Below are 23,689 nucleotides of genomic sequence, written 5' to 3' on the forward strand. Positions count from 1 at the left end.
TATGGTGGGAAGTGAAGAAGAAAACAGAGTCATTTTTAATTGTCAATCCCAAACATAATGACCACTGTATTTTGGGCTATGACACCGTTTCAATGATACCCTACACCAGCTTCATTTTCCGTCTGGACTTGTTTCAACACACCGAGTAGCATTTACTGTTATATATTTCAGCTTCAATTTGTCATCTTACTTTTTAACATCTGTCTCAAATTTATAAGCATTTAAAGCAATAGTTACCTTGACAATTGTGTCTTCAAACTATTACAGACATTCCTTCTAATCCTATCTTTTCTGGAAGCTAAAATACTCTTGTTTTTCAGTTCTGACGCAAGACCATTAAACCAAAACGCTGCTTTTGAACAGAAATTATCCAACTTTTTGAGATTTTTCAGCGCTTCCTATTACTACTTCAGATATTTTACTTTTCGATGCCAGTCTTAACGAGAATTCGCACTCCGTATGGGTCACTCTTTCCTTTTGAAATTCCCGCCGGAAGTGGTGACCTCCAATGAGGTTGCATAGTTGTCCGCTGCCTTTTAGGCCCTGAAGGTTCGGGTGCGTCGCTAATAGTCCGGATTATTTCTGTTCCGGGGCTCTTCAAACGGCTGGGTAGAGTTTCCTGTTTGGACAGGTAAGGGTAGGAAAGGTATATTAGGGTTTTTATAAGATAGAGAATGGGTCTCCACAATGCAGTACTTGCAGCCCTTTATTGTTTAATATAATGATTAATGATATTTTTTCTGAGATAGACACTGGGGTGGGTAAACCACTCTTTGCAGATGATGTAGCTTTATGGATCAGAGGGAAGAAACCTGATATGCTCAGGAGTCTGTTGCTTCATCAGTATATTAAGGAGAATTATTGTGATATGTTAACCATTTTTACTGATGGATCAAAAGATAATGGGAAATGTCAGTGTGGCTGTTTTCGTACCTGAATTACAGATAACAATAAAGAAACATTTTACTAACTATCTATCTGTGTATTCTGCAGAACTGGTCGCCATCATTTTGGGCTTACAGTGGGTGGAGGAAATCTGTCCTTGAAAAGTTATAACTTGTTCAGATTCGTTTTTGGGATTGACTAGTCTTAAAACAGGTTGCTCTAGCAATAGGTCTGATTTACTGCTGAAAGCTCTTCAATCTTTTATTTCATATTCAAAGTATTGGTCTACATGTCTTCTTTTTATGGATTCCTGCACATAGAGGTGTTGAGGGGAATCAGCAGGTTGGTTGCTTGGCCAAAAAAGCTGTTAAAAGTTCATCTGTGGATATAGACCTTCCACTTATCAAATCAGAAGCCAAGGGGTTGGTGAGGCTAAGAATTAGGGGATTATGGCAAGAACTGTGGGATAATGGGAGACACCTTTACATAATACATAAAACTGTTGGATTAATGGGAGAAGGGGGTAAGACAAGAAGGGAAGGAATTATATTGACTTAGAATTGGACATACTATGTTTAATTATCCCTTGTATCTTGTTGGAAAACATCACTCTGGGATGTGTAGGTTTTGTCATCATTATGGAACAGTTGAACACATTCTTTTACAATGTGAAGCATACAAGATTGAAAGAAAGCAGATGTCAGCTGCACTACTACTTTGGGGGTTGATGGTTTGTTTTTAAAAACTTTATTAAAGTTACGGAAGTGACTTTAATTCACAATATTGTCTTTCACTATTTAAAATCTATCGGGCTTTTGGGGATAATTTAGTTTTCAGTTCATAGGGGTTTTATTTCCCAACTCTCTGTACCCCATTACAGTCCAGTTGGTGGTGGTAATGCACCTTAAGCTGGACTGCCAACTGTCATTAAAAGTCAGAAGAAGAAGAAGACAGCGGCTTGGTCAGTCTCTTAAAAAAGGGTCAGGTGGTCATGTGGGAAAACAGCGGCTGTTAAAGTTGAGTCCCGGGGTTAGTTACTTCCTTCAGTTTCTCAGCGCCTCTGCGAAGCTCCTTTACTGCAGGTGTTGAAAGTGGGAGTAGCGGGTTGGGTGCGGGGAGTGAGTGAGCAGAAATCCTTGCTGGACACTCCGTCCGTTACATTTGTACGCAACTTGTAAGGAGTTGCATTAGGCATGAGAAGTCACAGAGTGAGTTAGAAACTTGCACAGCCAGCTAGGTAACATTGAACATGCAGAAACACATGAGCTGCTGGAGGAACATAGTGGGTTAGGCAACATCTATGGAGGGAAATGGACATTCGATGTTTTGGATTGGGACCCTTCATTTGGATTTACCCCATTTCTTTCATCGACGCTGCCTGACCCGCTGAATTCCTCCAGCTTTTTGTGTGTCACTCCAGACTTCGGCATCTGCGGTCTCGTCTATCTCCAACAAAGGCACATTAGTGCCAAATGACAATGAATTTGAAACCTATGACAATAGATATAGTATCCACTGTGACTGCTGAATGAAGTCTTGGAATGTACATTTATAGTTTAAATCTATTGAACAGTATTAATCAATGAACTCAGCTGAAGGTTGAACTAGAATAAGAATCACAAGTGGCTATCAATAAAGTGCTGCTTTTCTTTTGGAACGTCACATAATGTAGAACATCAAAATGTTTATCCTATTGCCAAGGAAATGGGTTTCAACAGGCTAAGAACTGGGGCTTTTCGTTTGTAAGAAATAGAAGCAAGAAATTGGTAAATTGGTTTATATTGTCACATGTACCAGAGTACTGTATGTATAAGAAAATGTTTTGGATGCCAGCCATACAGATCATTTCATCACATCAGTGCTTTCAGCTAGAGAAGGAGAAAATGATAACAGAATGCAGAACAAAGTGTAGAGTGACAGAGAAAGTGCAATGCAGGCAGACAATAAGGTGCAAGGCCATAACGAGGTAGATTGTGAGGTCAAGAGTTCATTTTCCTGTACTAAAGGCCCATTCAATGGTCTTGTGTTAGTAGATACAGGAGTAAGCCATACATCATCTATGCTGACTCTGCTGGTCAATATGATCATGGTTTAATATCACCAGCATATGTTGTGCAGCAGCCTTACATAATAAAAACTGTAATTACAGTGAAAAGTGTACAGTAAGTAGTGCAAAAAGAGAAAAAGAAAGTGGTGAGGTAGTAGTGTTCATGGTTTTAATGTCCATTCAGAAAACTGATGGTGGAGGGGAAGAAGCTGTTCCTGAATTGTTGAATGTGTGCCTTCAGTTCCCTGTACCCCCTCCCTGATGGTAGCAATGAGAAGAGGGAGCATCCTGGATGATGGGGGTCCTTAATGAAGGATGCTGCCTTTTTGAGGCATCACTCCTTGGAGATGTACTGGATGTTGGGAAGGCTAGTGCCCATGAAGGAACTGACTGAGTTTACAACTTATTTTGGTCCTGTGCAGTGGCCCCTACATACCAGATGGTGATGCAGCCAGGTGGAATGCTTTTCATGATGCATCTGTAGGAATTTGTGAGTGAGTTTGGTGACATACCAAATCTCCACAAACTCCTAATGAAGTCTGTTTGTTTGTTGAGACACACTGCAGAACAGGCTGTTCAGACCCTTTGAACCACGCTGCTGAGCGACCCACAATTGGACCTTAGCGTAAATCACAAGACAATTTACAATCACCAGTTAACCTACTAACCCATACGTCTTTGGACTACGGGAGGAAACTGGAGCACCCGGAGAACCCCACAGAGTCACGGGGAGAACGTACAAACTCCATACAGACAGGCATGAGAATTGGCTAGTACTGTAAATCACTGTGCTAACCATGATGCTATCGGAATATAGCCATTGTCTGTTCTTTGTAATTGCATCAATATGTTGGGTCCAGGATAGATCCTCAGCTATGTTGATTCCCAGGAACTTGAAATTGCTCACCTTTTCCTCTTTTCTCTTGGTGCCACTTCCTTGGGCTTGCCCTGTACTTTTTTTTTTTTTTTTTTAAATTTTATTTAATTAAATTTTTAAATGATTACAAGTGAAGAAAAAAGGATATGTGACCCTTCCCCCCTCCCCTTAATCCCTCCCCCCTAACTACCCTATATAAAAAAAAATTAAGAAAGAAAGAAAAAAAAGAAAGAAAGAGTGCCTGGTTGTTGGAAGGTCTCCACATGCTCCATGGAGTTCTTAATAACTTTAGTATATGTATTTATTTCTTTCCCCAAGTAGCCATTAATTTTCTCTTCAGAGCACCTATATATTTAATCCTGTCTTTTGTAAATAAGGGCCCCAGATTTTCAAAAATGTTTCATATTTATCTCTTAAGTTATAAGTAATTTTTTCTAATGGAATACAGCCATAGATTTCTTTTTTCCAACAATCTATACTTAAATATGTACTTCTTGATTCCTTTCATATAGCAATCTTTTGTTTTATTCCTCATCGTAGATATAAATACTTAAAGACTAAGCCTTCATGACACTCTTGGAGAGAACTCCAGAGAGTCGTCATAACAAAGATTCCAAAGATGAAGAAAATTCTTTTCAGTCCTGAATAGACGTAACATACAGTGGCATGTGAAACCTTGGGCACCCTGGTCAACATTTCTGTTACTGTGAATAGCTAAGCAAGTAAAAGATGACCTGATTTCCAAAAGGCATAAAGTTAAAGATGACACATTTCTTTAATATTTTAAGCAAGATTACTTTTTTTAAAATTTCCATCTTTTACAGTTTCAAAATAACAAAAAAGGAAAAGGGCCCAAAGCAAAAGTTTGGGCACTCTGCATGGTCAGTACTTAGTAACACCCCCTTTGGCAAGTATCGCAGCTTGTAAACCCTTTCTGTAGCCAGCTAAGAGGTCTTTCAATTCTTGTTTGGGGGATTTTCGCCCATTCTTCCTTGCAAATGGCTTCTAGTTCTGTGAGATTCTTGGGCCATCTTGCATGCACTGCTCTTTTGAGGTCTATCCACAGATTTTCGATGATGTTTAGGTCGGGGGACTGTGAGGGTCATGGCAAAACCTTCAGCTTGAGCCTCTTGAGGTTGTCCATTGTGGATTTTGAGGTGTGTGTAGGATCATTATCCTGTTGTAGAAGCCATCCTCTTTTTATCTTCAGCTTTTTTACAGATGCTTCCAGAATTTGCTGGTATTTAATTGAATTCATTCTTCCCTCTACCAGTGAAATGTTCCCTGTGCCACTGGCTGCAACACAAGCCTAAAGCATGATTGATCCACCCCCGTGCTTAACAGTTGGAGAGATGTTCTTTTCATGAGATTCTGCACCCTATTTTCTCCAAACATACCTTTGCTCATTGCGGCCAAAAAGTTCTATTTTAACTTCCATCAGTCCACAGAACTTGTTTCCAAAATGCATCAGGTTTGTTTAGATGTTCTGTTGCAAAGTTCTGACACTGAATTTTGTGGTGAGGACGCAGGAAAGGTTTTCTTCTGATGACTCTTTTATGAAGATCATATTTGTGCAGGTGTCACTGCACGGTAGAACAGTGCACCACCACTCCAGAGTCTGCCAAATCTTCCTGAAGGTCTTTTGCAGTCAAACGGGGGTTTCGATTTGCCTTTCTAGCAATCCTATGAGCAGTTCTCTCGGAAATTTTTCTTGGTCTTCCAGACCTCAACTTGACCTCCACCATTCCTGTTAACTGCCATTTCTTAATTACATTACAAACTGAGGAAACGGCTACTTGAAAACACTTTGCTACCTTCTTATAGCCTTCTCCTGCTTTGTGGGCATCATGTATTTTAATTTTCAGAGTGCAAAGCAGTGGCTTAGAGGAGCCCATGGCTGCTAATTGTTGGGACAAGGTTTGAGGAGTCAGGGAATTTATAAAGCTTTGAAATTTGCATCACTTGGCCTTTCCTAAGGATGACTGTGAACAAGCCATAGCCCTAACAAGCTAATTAAGGTCTGAAACCTTGGTATAAGTTATCTGAGAGCTCAAATCTCTTGGGATGCCCAAACTTTTGCATGGTGTTCCTTTCCTTTTTTTCCCACTCTAAAATTGTACAAAACAAAAATAATACACTAATCTTGCTTAAAATGTTGAAAATAATGTTTCATCTTTAACTTTATGACTTTTGGAGATCAGTTCATCTTCTACTCACTTAACTATTCACAGTAACAGAAATTTTGACCGGGGATCCCCAAACTTTTGCATGCCACTGTATCTACCATGATTGGTAAATGAGATCTTGGAAAATACTTGTGCTGATGACATAAAGAGAGGCAGAATGGTAAATTGTGAGAGGACATAAGGAGGCTATAAAGAAATATTAATGGGTTAAGTCACAGGGCAAAATGTGAAACAGAATTTTTCCTGTGCTGTCTTCATTTACAATGGAGTAGTCTAATAATAATCACTGGCTATGCAGTCATCACAAAAAGGGATTTTGTTATTGCAATTGACAACAAACCAGAATTCCTGATTCTATAATAAAATGCCTTTATTTGAGACTGACAGATTATAGTGATTTTAATTTAACAGATGACATTGGAATGCCTTATCCTACAACCTTGCTCTGAGGGTAACTCTGCTCACAAATGTTCAGAAAATCTATTTAGAGAAAAGTACCATTGACAGCCAACAAAAGAACACTTATTCATGCAACTTGTCTACTTAAGTATATTCTTTAAAATGGAACCAGTTTTGTTTCTGACTTGAGTGCAGAACGCTGATACTTTGTATGTTGCAAGAAAGGTAATAGGGATTATAGACCAGTGAGTCTTATATCAGTGGCGGGCAAACTATTGGAGTGAATTCTTAGAGACAGGACAGGTTTAAGAGCATTTGAAGAATTGTCTAATTAGGAATAATCAGCATGGGTTTGTGACGGGCAGGTCATGCCTCACAATCCTGGTTGAATTGTTCAAAGAAGTGGCAAAACAAATTGATGAAAGCAGTGGATGTTGTGTATATGGATAGGTATTTGATAAGATTCAAAGTAAATTGATTTTCAAAGTACAAATAGTATATATCACCATAAACAACCCTGAGGTTCATTTTCTTGCAGGCATTGTATTAAATACAAGAAACACAATTAGAATCAATAAAAGCCCGCACCCAACAGGATGGACAGACAGACACTCTATCTACACTTGTCCATTTACCTACTCCCTTGCTTCCAATTCAAGGCCCCTAACAGTCCTTCCAGGTGGGCGACATTTGTTGGGACTGTCCTTTGTATCTGGTGCTCCGCTACATTGGTGGGACCCAACAAAAATTGGAGGACCACTTTGGTGAGCACCTCTGTTTCATCTGCCACAATTAGAATTTCCTAGTGGCTAACCATTTTAATTCCTATGCCCATTCCCATTCTGAGAGATGGCTCAGATGCTTTGAGAGATTTAGGGTTGCTAGCAATCTCACTCTGGCTTCAGAGAGCATCGAATAAACACACTAATATAGTGCATGGGTGACAAAGCCGATGACATCCTGGGTGGATTAGGACTGACATGCTTAGGAAAAGGAGTACAAAACAGTGCAGGACAAATTCAAAGAATATTTCACAAGAAAGTGGAAGTGATATGAGAGGAAACAAAGTGTAGTCAGAAAGAGGGAACAGGAGGTCAGCTCAAACAGAACAGACAAGATAAACAAAGAGCAGGAAAAATGTCCAATAATAGTAGATGCAGTAAGTCTCTATTTCACATCAAAGAGCTCTGTCCAGCAAAAGAAGTGAAATGCTGACAATGCAATAGAGTTGGCCACTAGTGTCACTCAAAAACAGCTCTTCAGGAGGTCAAGGAAGAACAAGATTCAGATGAAGAGTGAGCTTTACTTAGGGCTCCAGATTCAAATAGACAAGGCTGGTGTACTATGGTTTAGTTGCAAAATGAGACAGTGACGTTAAAAATGAACACTAGGGCAGAAGTCACAGCCATAGATGTCAGCCATCCCCGAACGTCTGTTCACAACACTGACGAGGAAAATGGGTATTACACTAAACCCCCCCCCCCCCCCAAAAGTGGTCATGGGGCAAGCTGTGTGAAAGGAAAACTGAGAAACAGTTCAGAATCTCTTCTCACCACTACTGGGATGACATACCATCAGGATGCTGACCTCATTGCAAGGTTGGATTTGCTAAATAATGTTCAGTGGCAGAAGCACCTGGAGTTATTCACAGGCCTGGAAATACTGAAAGAGGAGTACTTTATCCAACTAAGGCCAGGAGTGATGCCCTACTCTCTAACCACAGCGAGGCGTATACCGGTCCCATTGCTGAACAAAGTCAAAGCTGAACTTGAGAGAAGTCAAAGTTGAGCTTGACATCATAACTAGGGTGAATTGACCTACTAACTGGTGTACAGGCATTGCTGCTGTTCCCAAGCCAGATGGCACAGTGTCGATCTAACAAAATTGAATAATGTAGTGAGATGGGAGAAGTTTATTGTGCCCTCTGAGAACTCACTGGACATGCTGGGTGGAACCAAGTTCTTCTCCACAGTAGATGTAAACTCAGTGTTCTAGCAGATTGTTTAGGTCCCAAGTCACAGAAGCTCACAACCTTTACCACGTCAAATGGACACTATGTCTTCAACAAATCTCATCAGCCCCTGAACTCTTTCAGATGAGAATGAACCAAATTTTGGAGGGACTCAAGTGAGGAACAGGACAAAAGAGTAGAAGCTTCCTTGGAGAAACTGAAACAAGCCAGAATCAACCTAACAAAATGAAAGGTGAGCTTGCAAAGTTGGAGGTGTAGTTATCAGGCCACTAACTGTCCTTAGAGGGAGTGTAACTACATTAAAAAAAAACTGCCAAGTGTTCAGAACATGGAACAACCTACAAATGTATCAGAGATCTGCTGTTTCATTGGCATGGTAAACCAGTTGGGAAAGTTCATTACAGATTTGGTGGAGAATCCAAAGCCACTATGAGACCTCCTCTCTCAGAGAAACGTTTGGACCTGGGACACATCACAGGAGAAGTAATTCTCATCACTCACAGCAGAGCTCATCTCTCTGCCAACATTGGCATTCTTTGCTCCAAACAAAGCAACCAAGGTCTCAGCAGAAACTTCTTCCTTTAGCCTTGGGAGAGTGCTGTATGGAAACTGGTGGCGCATGCATCAAGAGCACTGACTCCTACTTAACAGCATTATGCCCAAATCAAAAACATGACCCTGGCTATAGTGTGGGCATGTGAACGCTTCAGCTTGATGGGCATTAAATTCCTACTTGAAAAAGACCATGAGCCACTTGTCAGCCTCAACTCAAAACAGCTGGATGATTCATTTCCACAGATTCAGAATGAGGCTTATGCAATACTATCATGACATTGAACGTCCTTGGCAAATTTTTCATTGCACCACTGTCGAGGATGCCTCACAAGAGTAAACTGGACAAAGTTCATGCTGAGTCGAAAAAAATGACCAAATCTGCACCAAGGTTATTCAATACTGTGATCACAGCAGGTCAGCTGTTCCAAAAAGAGCTCAGGAATTCAGACCTAACTGGCTTGAAAGAGACCCTTATTCTGGACGGTTTGCTGCCAAATGCCTCCAGACTCATCATCCCTGCTTCTTTACAAGGAAAAATCAATTAAATCCACCAAGACATTGAAAAATGTTGCTAAAGAACAAGGCAATCCATGTGGTGGCCTGGTCTGAACACACAACTGGGGAGATTATATAAAGAAATGTAAAACATGCAGAAAACTTTACAAAATCATGTTGAATATTGCCTGCTGAGTTCTGCCAGCATTTTGTGTTTTGATATCTGTCCCACAGGATTTCCAAACAGCAGCTATAGTTCATTAAGAGTTTGAGGAGAACTGGTTTGTCAACTAAAACCTTCAAACTTCTACAAACTTACTGTGAAGAACATTCTAATTGGCATTTTGTGTGTGTTGCATCTTTAGGGAGGAGACATCCATCATTAAGAATCCCCTCCACCTAGGACTTGCCCTCTTCACAGTTACCGTCAGGAAGGGGGTACAGAAGCCTGAAGGCACACACTCAGCGATTCAGGAACAACTTCTTCCCCTCTTCTATCCGATTTCTGAATGGTCATTGAACCCGTGAACACTACCTCACTACATTTTATCTTAAACGAGAAAATCTGCAGATGCTGGAAATCCGAGGAACACACACAAAATGCTGGAGGAACTCAGTAGGCCGGCCAGCATCTATGGAAAAGTACAGTCAACGTTTCCGGCCAAAATCCTTCGGCAGGACTTTTTTGTTATTTTTGCTCTGCTTATTTTGACTTAATATTTAATACACCTACTTAATGTTACTCAGTTTTCCCCCCTCTATAGTGATCATAAATTGAACAAATTTCACGATATATGCTGGTGACATTAAATCTAATTCTGATAAAATACTAGAAACACTAAGAAATATGAACACAAACAGTGCAAAGATGGCAAAATAACTTTATTTGACAAATATACATCAAAACATATAGTAAAATACGCCCTTTGCGTCAACGACCAATATAATCTAATAAAATACTTGCCGGCAGCCCGCAAGTGTTTCTACGCTTCCGTCGCCCACATATCATGTCGGTAACTCACTAACCCTTCCCGTTGTCTTTGGGAGAAAAGCGGAGAACGTACGAACTGCTTCTAAGACAGCGGCGGGAATTGAACCCCGATACAGTAGGTAGGTGATGTCTCCCGCTGTAAATCGTAGCTTTAAACGCTATACCATCTTGTTCGTACACAGGGTAGTGTTTTCAGTCCACTCAGACATCTAATGGAGGAAGGGAAGGAGTTGTTCCTAAAACATTCAATGTGCGACCACAGGCGCCCATTCCTCCTCCTCGACGTTAGAGAGACGTCCTAGCCGGTGAGGGTGCTAAACAATGGACCTCACTGCCCTTCCCCCAGCCGAGCCCCTCCTTCTTCCCCAAACTCCCCACCCCTGCCCATCCTCCCCAGCCTTTCCTCTCTCTTCCCCCTCCATTCCTTCAACTGCTTCCCTCTCTCTTGGGCAGGATGGCAGCAGGCCCGATGCCGAAGCCGAAGAGGCCGAAGCTGCCCTTTACGGCGCTGATGGCAACCCTGTGCCTGGCCCTGGTCCCCGCCATCTCCGCTCGAGTGTTACTGCGTTTGTCCCGGAACCGTCTCTCGGAGCAGCCGAGCCGGTTCAATTACAAGACGCGGTACTTCGTGCAGAAGGTATGTGAGCGCCTTGGCGAGAAATGAGTTTAATACGTACGGGGTTCATATAGATAGAGAAGGACAATCTTGCCCCGTGACCCGCGAGTTGCACCGGTCTGGGGGCGGGGGGCGGCAGGCTGCAGCTCCTGGCTCGGCGCCTGCCGGACTATACCGCTTCCCAACCCATACCGCATTGTTTTTAAAATTACTTAATCAGCTAAATATATATTAAAATGTACGTGACATTTTACTGCCAAAAATTAACAAAACATCCACTTAGCCTAGTCAAGAGGAAACATAATGATTTGTACTTAAATTGTGTTTTTCCCAGTTTCTAACTTCCGCAATTTGCTCTACAATAACAAGCTGTTGGGAGAGACCTCATTTGTTACCTGGCACCGTGTACCTTTATGTGTTAACAATCTTAGATTGTCTCGTTTGACTGTAAATCTATTAAAGAATTTAAAGCATGCTGGTCTTTCCATGGCCGTGTGAGTCTGGTGACTGATCATTTAACGGACAACAGATTTGACGACTCGCTCCTTTTGCAACAGCAGAGAACTTATGCCCTCTGCAGCTCCAAATAAACGTATCGAAAGTTAGCCCCAGCTCGAAAGAATATTGGGCAGACTCATCGAACTTTTAAATCTCTGCCGATCTGAACTGAGTAGAGTAATGTTTTCTGTGATTTTTTTCCTGTGGTATTCCTATCGGTAACCACAAGATTAAAACAATTGTTTATTAGGTAAATCTAAAAGGATCTACTCACGTGTCATGTAAATTGTTGGAAATTTATGTTGACATTGAGTGCTTGCATTGACAAGCAATTAAAACCAACGTTCTAGAAAAAAATGCAGATTTTCTTATACAATTCTTTAGATGATGTAGTTTCCCTGCTGCTCACGTGAATTTCATAACCATAGCATGTGATGCATATAGTCATGTCATGTGATAATATATTTTGCATTACACTGACTTAAAAAGGAATAGAAACTTCATGCATGGATGTCTAAATTTGAAGTGAAATAAGTCTTAATCCAATCCAATGATCAATGCTATTATTATTCTAGTATCCATCATTAAATTATGGTTAATTAACATTATACTTTTGTACATAAATATGCAAATTAATCATTTTAACAGATTGATCACTTTGGATTTGTTGAAGATTCCACTTTCAAACAAAGGTACTTGATAGCAGATGCATATTGGAATCAGGATGGAGGCCCCATTCTTTTCTATACAGGAAACGAAGGAGACATCACATGGTTCTGTAATAATACGGTAAGAACTATTTACCCTGGAAGATTTCCTTCCTTTCTCTCAAACAAGCTTGCCTTGGGTTCTTTATTTGATACAGTTGTTTTATCTGTCCCCAATATTTTTGTGAACTCAGAACACATTGCCTGCAGTTTGGGGGTTTGTTACTGAGCCCTATCCTGTCCTCAGTAGAAATTCAGCTGGAGAATTTCTGAGATAGATTACTGGATAGTAATTAAGAAAGAATTATGTCAACACATCGTTTCAAACCACAGTTCTTCTTTTACCTGGACATTTGTTTTGAAATAATTTTATCCCTTATTTAGTTTATGAGCTGGAAGGGAAGAGTTGGATTAGTATTCTGCTGAATTATATTACATTTGAGGTAAATATCATAAATCTGAGTAAAAGTGCATCCTCTTCTTATCTGAATTTTATTATGCTTGGATAACTCGGGTTTCTGGGTGTCAGTTTAAAGAAGGTTACCATGTAAACAGAAATGTAATGATAGTATAAAATTATTTTACCATTTTATAATTCTAAAATGTACCTAAATTATGAGATTTATTAAGCTCTATTGGCAGTTTTGCAGCAACATCTGAAAAAACAAGTTTCTGTATATTTTATTGGTAGGATAATATATTTACAAAGTTACAAATTACCATGTTTAAATCTGCTAAACCACTTCTTTGCAGGTGTGAAAATGTTTATTAATTTGACACAATTGTGACACTGCTGTACATTTTTTTGAAAATTGGTGTCCTATTGCGATATATCTAAAGTTGTGTTTATGTCAGTTAAGCCGCGATTTCTTTTTCTGTGCTCTCAGTTTCCAGCAATTCTATTTAGGTTTCTTCCTGTGCTTTTACCCGCTTCTCTGATTATGAACTTCCGTACTATTGTTAGCCACCTGCTTTCATGATTACTCTGTTGCTTTCACTGATTTTTATTGTATTTTTCACTTTTACAGCTTTTCTTCAGTGACTGAAAAAAGTTGTGGAGATATCATGGGACAAATTCATGAATAGGAGGCAGTGCAGAAATTGGGCTTTGCTCAATGCTCTGAAGCTTTAGATAATTACCCTGGTTTCTGTGTTTGGTTTTGCTTTGCAGCTTTCCTAGGTTGTTGTCTTGTCATTTTGTGTGTGTGTGTATTGCCACTGCCAGCATGCAGATATGGTGGAGTATACTTCTGCTTCTTCTGATGGTCAAGGATCAAGATTACTCTGCTTTGAGCAGTCTGTCTATTCTATCCTTTTCAGCACAATGGCAGTACAACACAACACAGGATAATACCTTTGGTGTGTAGATAGGACTATTTCTCCACTGCTCCTGCTACCATGGAGCAGATGCATCTACCAAAGACAGACTGGTGAGGGTGGATTTGAGTAGGTTTATTCCTTGTGGCAGTTCATTCACTAACTGCTGCACTCTCAGCTTGGTAGCTACAATAGTGCTACCAGGCTACCTTTATAGAACATAGAACAGTACAGCACAGGACAGGCCATTTGGCCTACTATGTTCTGCCAAACCAGCTTAAACAGCAAATCAAAAACATCCAAACGCCAATTGCTCCTACCTACACAATGGCCATATCCCTCCATCTTCCTTACATCCATGTGCCTATCCAAACCTCTATTAAAAGCCTCTAATGTATTTGCTTCTGCTACCATTCCAGGCATCCACCACTCTTGAGTAAAAAACTTGCCTCTCACATAACCTTTGAACCCCCCCCCACCTTCAATGCAGGCTCTCTGGTGTTAGACGTTTCAAACCTGGGAAACAGGTACCGTGTGTCTGCTCTGTCAATGCCTATTATAATCTTGTAAAGCTTTATCAGATCTGCCCTAAGCCTCTGGTGCTCCAGAGAAAACAACCCAGGTTTACCCAGCCTCTCATGGTAGCATGTGCCCTCTAAACCAGGCAGCATCCTGGTAAACCACTTCTGCACCCTCTCCAAAGCCCCAACGTCCTTCCTATAGTGGGGCGACCAGAACTGTAAGCAATACTCCAGATGTAGCCTAACCATTGTTTTATAAAGTTACAACATAACCTCTTGACTTTTGAACTTAATGCCCCAGCTAATAAAAGCAAGCATTTCATCAGCCTTCTTAACCACCTTCTCAACCTGTGCAGCCATTTTCAAGTAACTATGAACTTAGATCCCAAGATCTCACTGCTCATCAATACTTTTAAGAAGTTTGCTCTTAACAGGGTACTTGCATTTGCTCTACCTAAGTGCAACATCTCACATTTATCTGGGTTAATCTCCACCTGCCATTTCTCTGCTCATATCTGCAACTAATCTATGTCGTGCTGTATTGTCTGTCTACTCTATCCACAGCTACACCAATCTTCATATCATCTACAAACTTACTAACCCTCCCATTTACGTTTTCATCCAAGTCATTTATATACATCGCAAACAATAGAGGTCCCAGAACAGGACCTTGCAGTACACCACTAACTACAGACCTCCAGTTCAAATAAGTCCCTTTAACCACTATTCTGTATCATTTATTCACAAGCCAGTTCTGAATCCAATTAGCTGCAGACCCCATGCATCGTAATCTTTTGGATTAGCCTCCCATGAGTGACTTTGTTAAAAGCCTTACTAATATTCATGTAGACAACATCCACTGCCCTACCCTCCTCAATCTCTCTTGTCACCTTGTCAAAAAAATCAAGTTGGTAAGATACGACCTGCTCTGCACAAAGCCATGCTGGCCCTCCCTAGTTAGGCCACGGGTTTCCAAGTGTTCATATATCCTGTCCATAAGGATTTTCTCCAGGAATTTCCCTAAAACTGATGTGAGACTCACTGGTTTATAGTTCCCAGGACTTCCCCTTGTTTCCTTTTTAAATAGAGATACAACATCAGCCACTTGCCAGTCTGCTGAGACCTCACCTGTGGTTAGAGAAGACACTAAGATACTAGTCAAGGTCCCAGCACTCTCGTCCCTTGCCTCCTTCAATAACCTAATGTAAGGCGCATCAAGTCTTGGGGACTTACCCACATTAATACTCATTAGAGGCCCTAACAATTCCTCCTTGATCTCTAAACACCCTAACTTATTTATACACTCAGCATTGATGTCCTGGAGCTCGTATATTTTTCCTTGGTAAATACTGAAGCAAAGTTCTCATTAAGTACCTCACTCACAATCTCCATATTCAAGGAAATATTTCCCCCTTTATCCTGAGTGGTCCCATCTCTCCCTAGAGAGGGCGCATGGCTTATACAGGCTGGTGCATTTTTTTCAGGACTTCTCTCCCAATTGCAGATGTTTATGAGGGAGACTTGGCAAGGTTAACTAGACTGGTGTCCTTTCTTGTTTTCTTTTCCCCACTCCGTTTGAACATGGTAGTTATGGTACAACTAAGTGGCTTGCTAAGAAAACTTAAAGGACTTGCAGCAATCAACCACATGGAGTAGGTTGTGGGTCACATAAAAGCCAATTGTGTGGCAGAATTCCTTCCCTGAATGAGATAAGTAAACTGAGTTTGTTTTGACAAACTTGTAGCTTTTCTTATTATTGTTCCTCAGAATTTCAGATTTAAACACTACAGCTGCTATCTGTAGTAAATACGCCATATAAATCCAAGATGTTGTTTCCAACCAGTGGTAGATTAACAAAGAATGTATGGATTCTTCAGTTTGGTCAAGCCCATCTGCAGCCCAGACGACCCATCAAAGAACAGCCAGTGATGCCGAAAGTAACATAGAACAGTACAGGTCCTTTGGCCCACGATGTGCCAACTTTTTTAGGGTCTCCAAGATCAATCTAATCCGTACCTTCCACATTGCCCTCCATTGTTCTTTCTTTCATGTGACCATCTATGAGTTTCTTAAATGTCTTTCGTGTATCTAGCTATACCACCACCTTTGACACTTTGAAATTCTTTTCAGCATAAAATAACTTTGATAGTATTGCCCTCGACTCTGTTCGTCTCTATGCAGATAGTGTGGTATAGAGTAGAGTCAAAGGCTCCAGAATCTCACACTTTTAAAACTTTATCTTTCTTTATATTTTTCTTTCTAATATTTTATTGCTTATATCCAATTTTTTAAAATCAATTTTAGATTGTTGACTTACATATACAGAAAAGGATCAATAAGGAAATCACCTAGCCAAATTCAAATGCAAGCATGTGAAGGTCTTAAATGATCTTTACCTTTGATTGGTTATCTATTTTTCCCATCTCTCTTAGCTCTTAAAATAGAAAGAATTGCCATTCTATTTGAAAGCTAGGCCATATCTAAGGTTGGAAGTGTTAGCTGGTTTGCTTTCTTTTCCTTTTGCTTAATTTACTTCATCACAACTTTTTTAAAGGATTTATTTTTTGGTTACTGTTGAAATTACAGCTTTTTAAAATAAAAATGCTTTTTTTTTAGGGTTTTATGTGGGATATCTCTAAGGAACTGGGTGCCATGTTGGTGTTTGCTGAACATAGATATTATGGAGAGTCTGTACCTTTTGGAAAAAAAGCATTCAGTGTAAGTTGTAAAAAAAATGCTTTCTAAACTTTGACTATGTACTTGACAGACAAATATTTTCAGTTCTTTTGAAAACTGCACAGCCATTGCTATCTTTTTCTTCTGTTGTTACTAGAAATCTGCAGAAAGATCAGATTTAATGGCATATATTGAACACTAGAATCAGAATCAGGTTTTATGTCACTAGCATATGTTGTGAAATTTGTTGACTTTGTGGCAGCAGTACAATGCAATACATGATAAATACAGAAAAAACACGTGTATATAAATAGTTAACTTAAAATAAGTAGTGTAAAAGCAGAAATAAGAAAATAGGTAATGTTCATGGGTTCAGTGTCCATTCAGAAATCGGATGGCAGAGAGGAAGAAGCTGTTCCTGAATCATTGAATGTGTACCTTTATGCTTCTGTACCTCCTTCCTGATGGTAACAGTGAGAAGGAGGCATGTTCTTCATGGTGAGGGTCCTCAATAATGGATGCCACTTTCCTGAAGCATTGTTCCTTGAAGATGTTTTGGATACTATGGAGGTTAGTACCCATGATGGAGTTGACTAATTTTACAACTTCTGCAACTTACAAAGTACAGACTACATGTACTGTTTCTAAAATTTCAATATTTCATAAATCTCACTAGGGGCTTTGTCATTTGCCTTTGACTTGATCATCAACTTTTGCTCAAGGATCATGTATTCTGAAAATGTCGATTGAGAATTGAAATGCAAATTAAAGATGCAGAATGTCGTAAACTCAGCTAGCTCCATCATGGGCACTAGCCCCCCACCTTCAAAATGTAATGGCTCAAAAAGGCAGCACCCATTGTTATGTGGATACACACGCACATGCTCTCTCGCACATACACGGACTCTGGATTCGAGTTAATTGGGCAATTGGCTAGTCAGGGAAGCTGCTTATTTGAGACGACTCTTAAAGAACAAAAACTAATTGAGAAAATTGCCAGGATTCCCTTGGGTTATTTGGGACATTATGCTGTTGACTTGGGGCAGGAGACGCTGAACGGTTTGTGTTCAAAGAACAGTGATTTTTGTCACTGATAGCAAGAAATAAGCAGTAAGGCAATTCAGAACTGTTTTGCTCTCTGTGGTTTTAAGCACCCAGGCTTGCAGATGCCAGAAATGGCTGGGAATGAAAATGAAATGAATCCATTACTTCAACATGTTACGAACTATGAAGAATTTCATTACATACACTGGATGAATTCTTCTGTCAATATTATTAGGAACCAATAGGGTTTTATAGTACTGTTGTGCTTTTGGTTGTGTTCTAATTTGTTCAATATTTCATTTAAAATATAGTTTGTTACTCTATTTGACTTTTTTACTCTTTAATTCCATGAAACTTCAGCTAACTGGGGCAGCTGCTTAATTGGGCCAAAATTCCTGATGTGCCCCAGTTAACTGGAATCTGCTGTATATACCTCAGATTCAGATTCAGTTTATTGTCATTTAGAAACCACAAATGCAATGCAGTTAAAAAATGAGACAACGTTCCTCCAGAATGATATCACAAAAGCATATGACAAAACAGACTACACTAGAAAATCCACATAACGTTTGGCAATCCCCAATCCAGAGTCCGGAGAGGCTGCTGTGTATTAATATTGTGCTACCGTCTTAGCACGTTCCCTGGAAAGGAGCTCCAAATCCACCAGACAAATAAGACCAAAAACTAAAGCTACAAGACCTGCACAAAACCACATAGTTACAACATATAGTTACAACAGTGCAAACAATAGCATAATTGATAAAAATCAGACTATGGGCACAGTAAAAATAGTCCAAAGATGTTAAAGGACTATAAGTTCAAAAGAAATCACCATACAGTTCCACAAGTCCCCAGAGTCCCAACAGACTCGCCATCCCACGCCGGTGGCAGAAGGGAATACCCCCGCTATGGACTTCCATGGCGCCGCTCGACTCAGCCTCGCAGACGCAGCACACAATGAAAGCTCTGTCGAACCCAGCCTGGCAGACGCAGCACACACTGAAAGCGACCTGACCGCAGTGGTCTGTCGAACCTCCGAGCCGACGACCATCCCCTCCGGCACAGCTTCTCCGAGCACCATCCTCTGCCGAGCGTATTAAGACGGCCCCGCCAACGGCCATCGGCGATACGACCCCGAGGACTGGGGGCCTGTTCTTCCCAGCAGAGTCCCGGACCTCACGGCAGCAGCAGCAACAAAGAAGGTTTTCCTGGAGATTTCCCGATGTTCCTCCGTGCTCCCACGTCCGTTTTCAATCAATTATGATTGCGCACGGCACCCCACTTCACAAATAACAGATAATCAGCTCCGGAGTGGCTGCTGCAAGCTACGTCGCGCCACCATCTTTTAAAAATTTGCAATTTACCTATTACAATTTATAGTTTTTTAAAACTAATATGTACTGCTGCTGTAAAATAATACATATCTTGACATATGTGAGTGATATTAAACCTAATTCTGAAATTATGTAGTGAATAATGAACAAGAATTTTTCTGACAGTGACCTCTGCTGATCAGTACAAGGTAAGATACTTTCCTGTCAGCCAGTGGCAAGCATGGATGGCCCACCACGAATCACATATTGAGACATTTATTCCATGCAAGTTTGTTTAATCAGACAAACGCTGTCTCTAACGAGAAAATCGGCAGATGCTGGAAATCTGAGCAACACACACAAAGTGCTGGAGGAATTCGGCAGGCCAGGCAGCATCTATGGGAAAAACACGGTCTCTATCTTCTTCATGATATAAACTTTTGACTTGGTGCTTATTTTTTGCATATTGAAATAATGACAGTATGTTTGAAGTCACATTCAGTATTGGGAGGTGAAATAAAGGTGAAGGTGTAGATTAATGTTTTAATTTTATCAGTTCAATCTGCAACAAAAATTGACGTGTAGACTGGTGAGCAATATGAAGGTAACTATAAGGTAATTATTATAATTTTGCTGGTTAATGCTGCTCACTAGCTAACAGTTCACAGTGATCCCCTGACAGATTGCAATGTGTCAGTTAGCTTGTTCCTGACTTCCTCCCAATAATACAGTTATTGGGAGGGAGGTGGACACCTGCTATGCAATTGGGCTGTGTGCTAGAACCAGATATTGAATTAGATGTGCGGAACTCTGCATCTGGATACACTTTGCATTTGATAATTTGGCTGTACACTAATGGTCACTGTCATATGTAGCAGAATGCTTTTCAATCAAATGGATTGCTGACCTGATTGAAAAGCTAGTTGTAGGCTGGTTGCTTTTCCCTCCTTAATTTGCTTAATATAGATGCTTTTAATTTCTATCACAAAAAAAATCAAGTTTGTTATTTTTAATTTAAAATGTTTTAAGCTAAAAATTCTATTTCAAGTATCTTTAAATGTGTCTGTTTAAAAATAATTTTTAAAAAGTTTGATCTTTGACAGCAGTGAGCTCCGAAGGTTTGCTGGAGTAGTCCAAGGAGAGGGCCTTGGGGTCCTCTGCCTGACGACAGGTTGTTGTCCAAGGACTGCCCAGCTACACAGAACAGCACGCCATGAGATGTAGGATACATATGGACCTGTCGGGGTGACAAATAAAGGAAGTTCAGCTCCAGGAGTTGCATGGGCAATAAATGTGGAGCTGCAGCTCAGTCCAATTCATGTTTATACCTTTGAAGACCATAAGACATAGGAGCAGACTTAGTCCATTTGGCCCATCGAGGCTGCTCCGCCATTCAATCATGGCTGATCCTTTTATTTTCCCCTCCTCAACCCCACTCTCCAGCCTTCTCCCCGTAATCTTTGATGCCGTGGCTAATTGAGAACCTATCAATCTCTGCCTTAATTACACCCAATGACCTGGCCTCCGCAGCTTCTTGTGGTGACAAATTCCACAAATCCACCACCCTCTGGCTAAAGAAATTCCTCCACTTTTCTGTTTTAAATAGATGCCTCTCTATCGTGAGACTGTGTCCTCTTGTCCCAGACTCACCCACCAGGGGAAACATCTTTTCCACATTTACTCTTTCTAGGCCTTTCAACATTTGAAAGGTTTCAGTGAGATTCCCTCCCCCCATCCTTCTAAATTCCAGTGAGTACAGACACAAAGCTATCAAACTTTTCTCGTATGATGACCCTTTCATTCCCAGAATCATCCTTGTGAACCTCCTCTGAACCTTCTCCAATGCCAGCACATCCTTTCTTAGAATAGGAGCCCAGAACCCTTCACGATACTCCAGGTGAGGCCTCATCAGTCCCTTACAAAGCCTCAGCATTGTATCCCTGCTCTTGTATTCTAGATCTCTTGAAATGAATACTAACATTGTATTTGCCTTCCTCACCTCTGACTTGACCTGCAAGTTAAACTTTAGGGTATTTTCTCCCCATTTAGAAAATAGTCTGCACATTTATTTCTACTACCAAAGTGCATGACCATGCAATTTCCAATATTGTATTTCACTTGCCACTTTCTTGCCCCTTCTCCTAATCTAAGTCCTTCTGCAGCCTATCTGTTTCCTTAACACTACCTGCCCCTCCGCCAATCTTCACATCATCTGCAAAGTTGCCAACAAAGCCATCTATTCCATCATCTGCAAAGTTGCCAACAAAGCCATCTATTCCATCATCTGAACCATTGATATACAGCATAAAAAGAAGTGGTCCCAACACCGACCTCTGTGGAACACCTCTAGTCACTGGCAGCCAACCAGAAAAGGATCCTTTTGTTCCCACACTGCCTCCTACCAATCAGCCAATGCTCTAACCATGCCAGGAACTTTTCTGTAATACCATGGGCTCTTAACTTGGTTAGCAGCCTTGGGTAGCACCTTGTCAAAGGCCTTCTGAAAATCCAAATATACAACATCCACTGCAACCCCTTTATCTATCCTACTTGTAATCCCCTGAAATAATCCAACAGGTTTGTAAGGCAAGATTTTCCTTTAAGAAAATCATGCTGACTTTGTCCTGTGTCACCAAGTAAACATAGTTCCTTAACTATTGACGCCAACATCTTCCAACCACTGAGGTCAGGCTAACTAGTCTATAATTTCCTTTCTGCTGCCTTCTTCCTTTCGTAAAGAGTGGAGTGACATTTGCAATTTTCCACTCCTGGCACCATGTCACTCCAATGATTTTTGAAAGATCATTAGTAATGCCTCCGCAATCTCTCCCAATACCTCTTTCAGAACAGTGGAATGCAGTTATCTGGTCCGGGTGGCTTATGTACCCTTGGGTCTTTCAGCTTTTGGAGTAGCTTCTCCCTTGTAATAGTAACTGCTTTCACCTCTCTTCCCTCACACCCTTCAACATCTGGCACACTGCTAGTGTCTTCCACAGTGAAGACTGATGCAAAATACTCATTTATTTCATCTGCTACCTCCTTGTCCCCTGTTATTATTTCTCTGGCTTCATTTTGTAGCGGTCCCATATCTACTCTCGTCTTTCTTTTATTTTTGACATTCTTGGAAAAGCTTTTATTATCCACTTTGATACTGTTTGCTAGCTTGCTTTCATATATCATCTTTTACCTCCAAATGATTCTTTTCGTTGCTCTCTGCAGGTTTTTAAAAGCTTTCCAATCTTCTACCTTCCTGTTAATTTTTGCTTTGTTGTATGCCCTCTCTTTTGCTTTTACATTCGCTTTGATTTCCCATGGCAGCCATGCTGGTACTATTTTGCCATTTAAGTATTTCTTTGTTTTTGAAATACATCTATCCTGCTCCTTCCTAATTTTTCCCAGAAACTCACACCATTGCTGCTCTGCTGTTACCCTGCCAGCATCTCCTTCCAATTTACTTTGGCCAACTCCTCTCTCATACCACTGTAATTTCCTTTACTCCACAGAAATACTGCTGTGTCAAACTTTACTTTCACCCTATCAAATTTCAAGTTGAACTCAATCATATTGTGGTCACTGCCTCCCAAGAGTTCTTTTACCTTAAGCTCCCTAATCACCTCCTGTTCATTACGAAACACCCAATCCAATATAGCTGATCCCCAACTATAGTAGACTCAACAACAAACTGCTGTAAAAAGCCATCTCATAGGCATTCAACGTTACCAACCTGATTTTCCCAGTTGATCTGCATGTTAATGCTGCAAATCAGCTTGAAATGCCTGCACTATTTTGGGTGTGGATCTGTTATTTGTGAAATAGAGTGTACCAAAATTTGTCTTTAAATCATTACCAAAGTAGCTTTCTCATTGATATTGTTGTGTTACTAACCTGTCAAACACTGTCTGGTGAATGTGTCATGCAGAAATGTGAATTCATTTTTATTCTATTAGTTTCAGTTATACAATTTTTAGTAATTTACGAAAGTCTGTTCACATTATCATATTGGAATACCAAAGGTTATTAGCTTGTCACTTTTAGTTGTTTCATTGTAAGTGTTTTGTCAATGTTTCTGTTGTAGAATCCCAAGTACCTGAACTACTTCACTTCAGAACAAGCTTTAGCTGACTTTGCAGTCCTTGTTAGAAATCTGAAAGAGACCATTCCTGGAGCTCAGAGCAGTCCTGTTATTGCAATTGGAGGTTCCTATGGAGGAATGTTAGCAGCTTGGTTTAGAATGAAGTATCCAAATTTCGTTGTTGGGTGAGTATTAGTTTGAGGATTACCGGTAGATTAGATAACACAAAGTAATTTGTGGGGAGCGTACTGTGATTTGGGGTTATCACTCCATCCCATTTTTAAATGCGTTACTTTGAAGTAATTGATTTTCTTTGGTTTTTTTAATGGTAAATTTAGATAACATTTTTTCAAGTATTTTATTTTTAATTAATCCATGGTATAGGTTATATTAAATCAGAGGTGATCATCATAATTATGCTTCTACATATCTCTTAATGTGAACTATACTTTAGTAATCAAAGCGCATTTTCCCACTCTGTGCTCATTTCTGAACATTTCTTTTTCAATTAGCCTAAT

General features: G+C 40.3%; 2 protein-coding genes across 3 annotated transcripts in view; one reads left to right on the forward strand and one right to left on the reverse strand.

Annotated features, from left to right (window-relative positions):
* The window catches only part of ddias (DNA damage-induced apoptosis suppressor), a 30,894-nt gene extending 20,383 nt beyond the window's left edge, over positions 1–10,511 (reverse strand). The window contains exon 1 of the mRNA XM_073041921.1: positions 10,381–10,511. The gene's annotated coding sequence lies outside the window, so the exon portion shown is untranslated. The remainder of the gene's footprint in view (positions 1–10,380) is intronic.
* Positions 10,402–23,689, forward strand: part of prcp (prolylcarboxypeptidase (angiotensinase C)) — a 31,750-nt gene continuing 18,462 nt past the window's right edge. The window contains exons 1-5 of one of the 2 annotated variants that reach the window (XM_073043448.1): positions 10,402–10,526; positions 10,861–11,044; positions 12,170–12,310; positions 16,683–16,784; positions 23,175–23,356. In XM_073043448.1, coding sequence (XP_072899549.1) covers positions 10,862–11,044; positions 12,170–12,310; positions 16,683–16,784; positions 23,175–23,356 — 608 coding nt within the window. In that variant the 5' untranslated portion in view covers positions 10,402–10,526; position 10,861. Of the gene's footprint in view, positions 10,527–10,589; positions 10,713–10,860; positions 11,045–12,169; positions 12,311–16,682; positions 16,785–23,174; positions 23,357–23,689 lie in introns of those variants that run through there. The other variant, XM_073043449.1, reaches the window with a different exon arrangement.

Source organism: Hemitrygon akajei, chromosome 4 (assembly GCF_048418815.1).
Source record: "Hemitrygon akajei chromosome 4, sHemAka1.3, whole genome shotgun sequence".
Lineage (NCBI taxonomy): Eukaryota > Metazoa > Chordata > Chondrichthyes > Myliobatiformes > Dasyatidae > Hemitrygon > Hemitrygon akajei.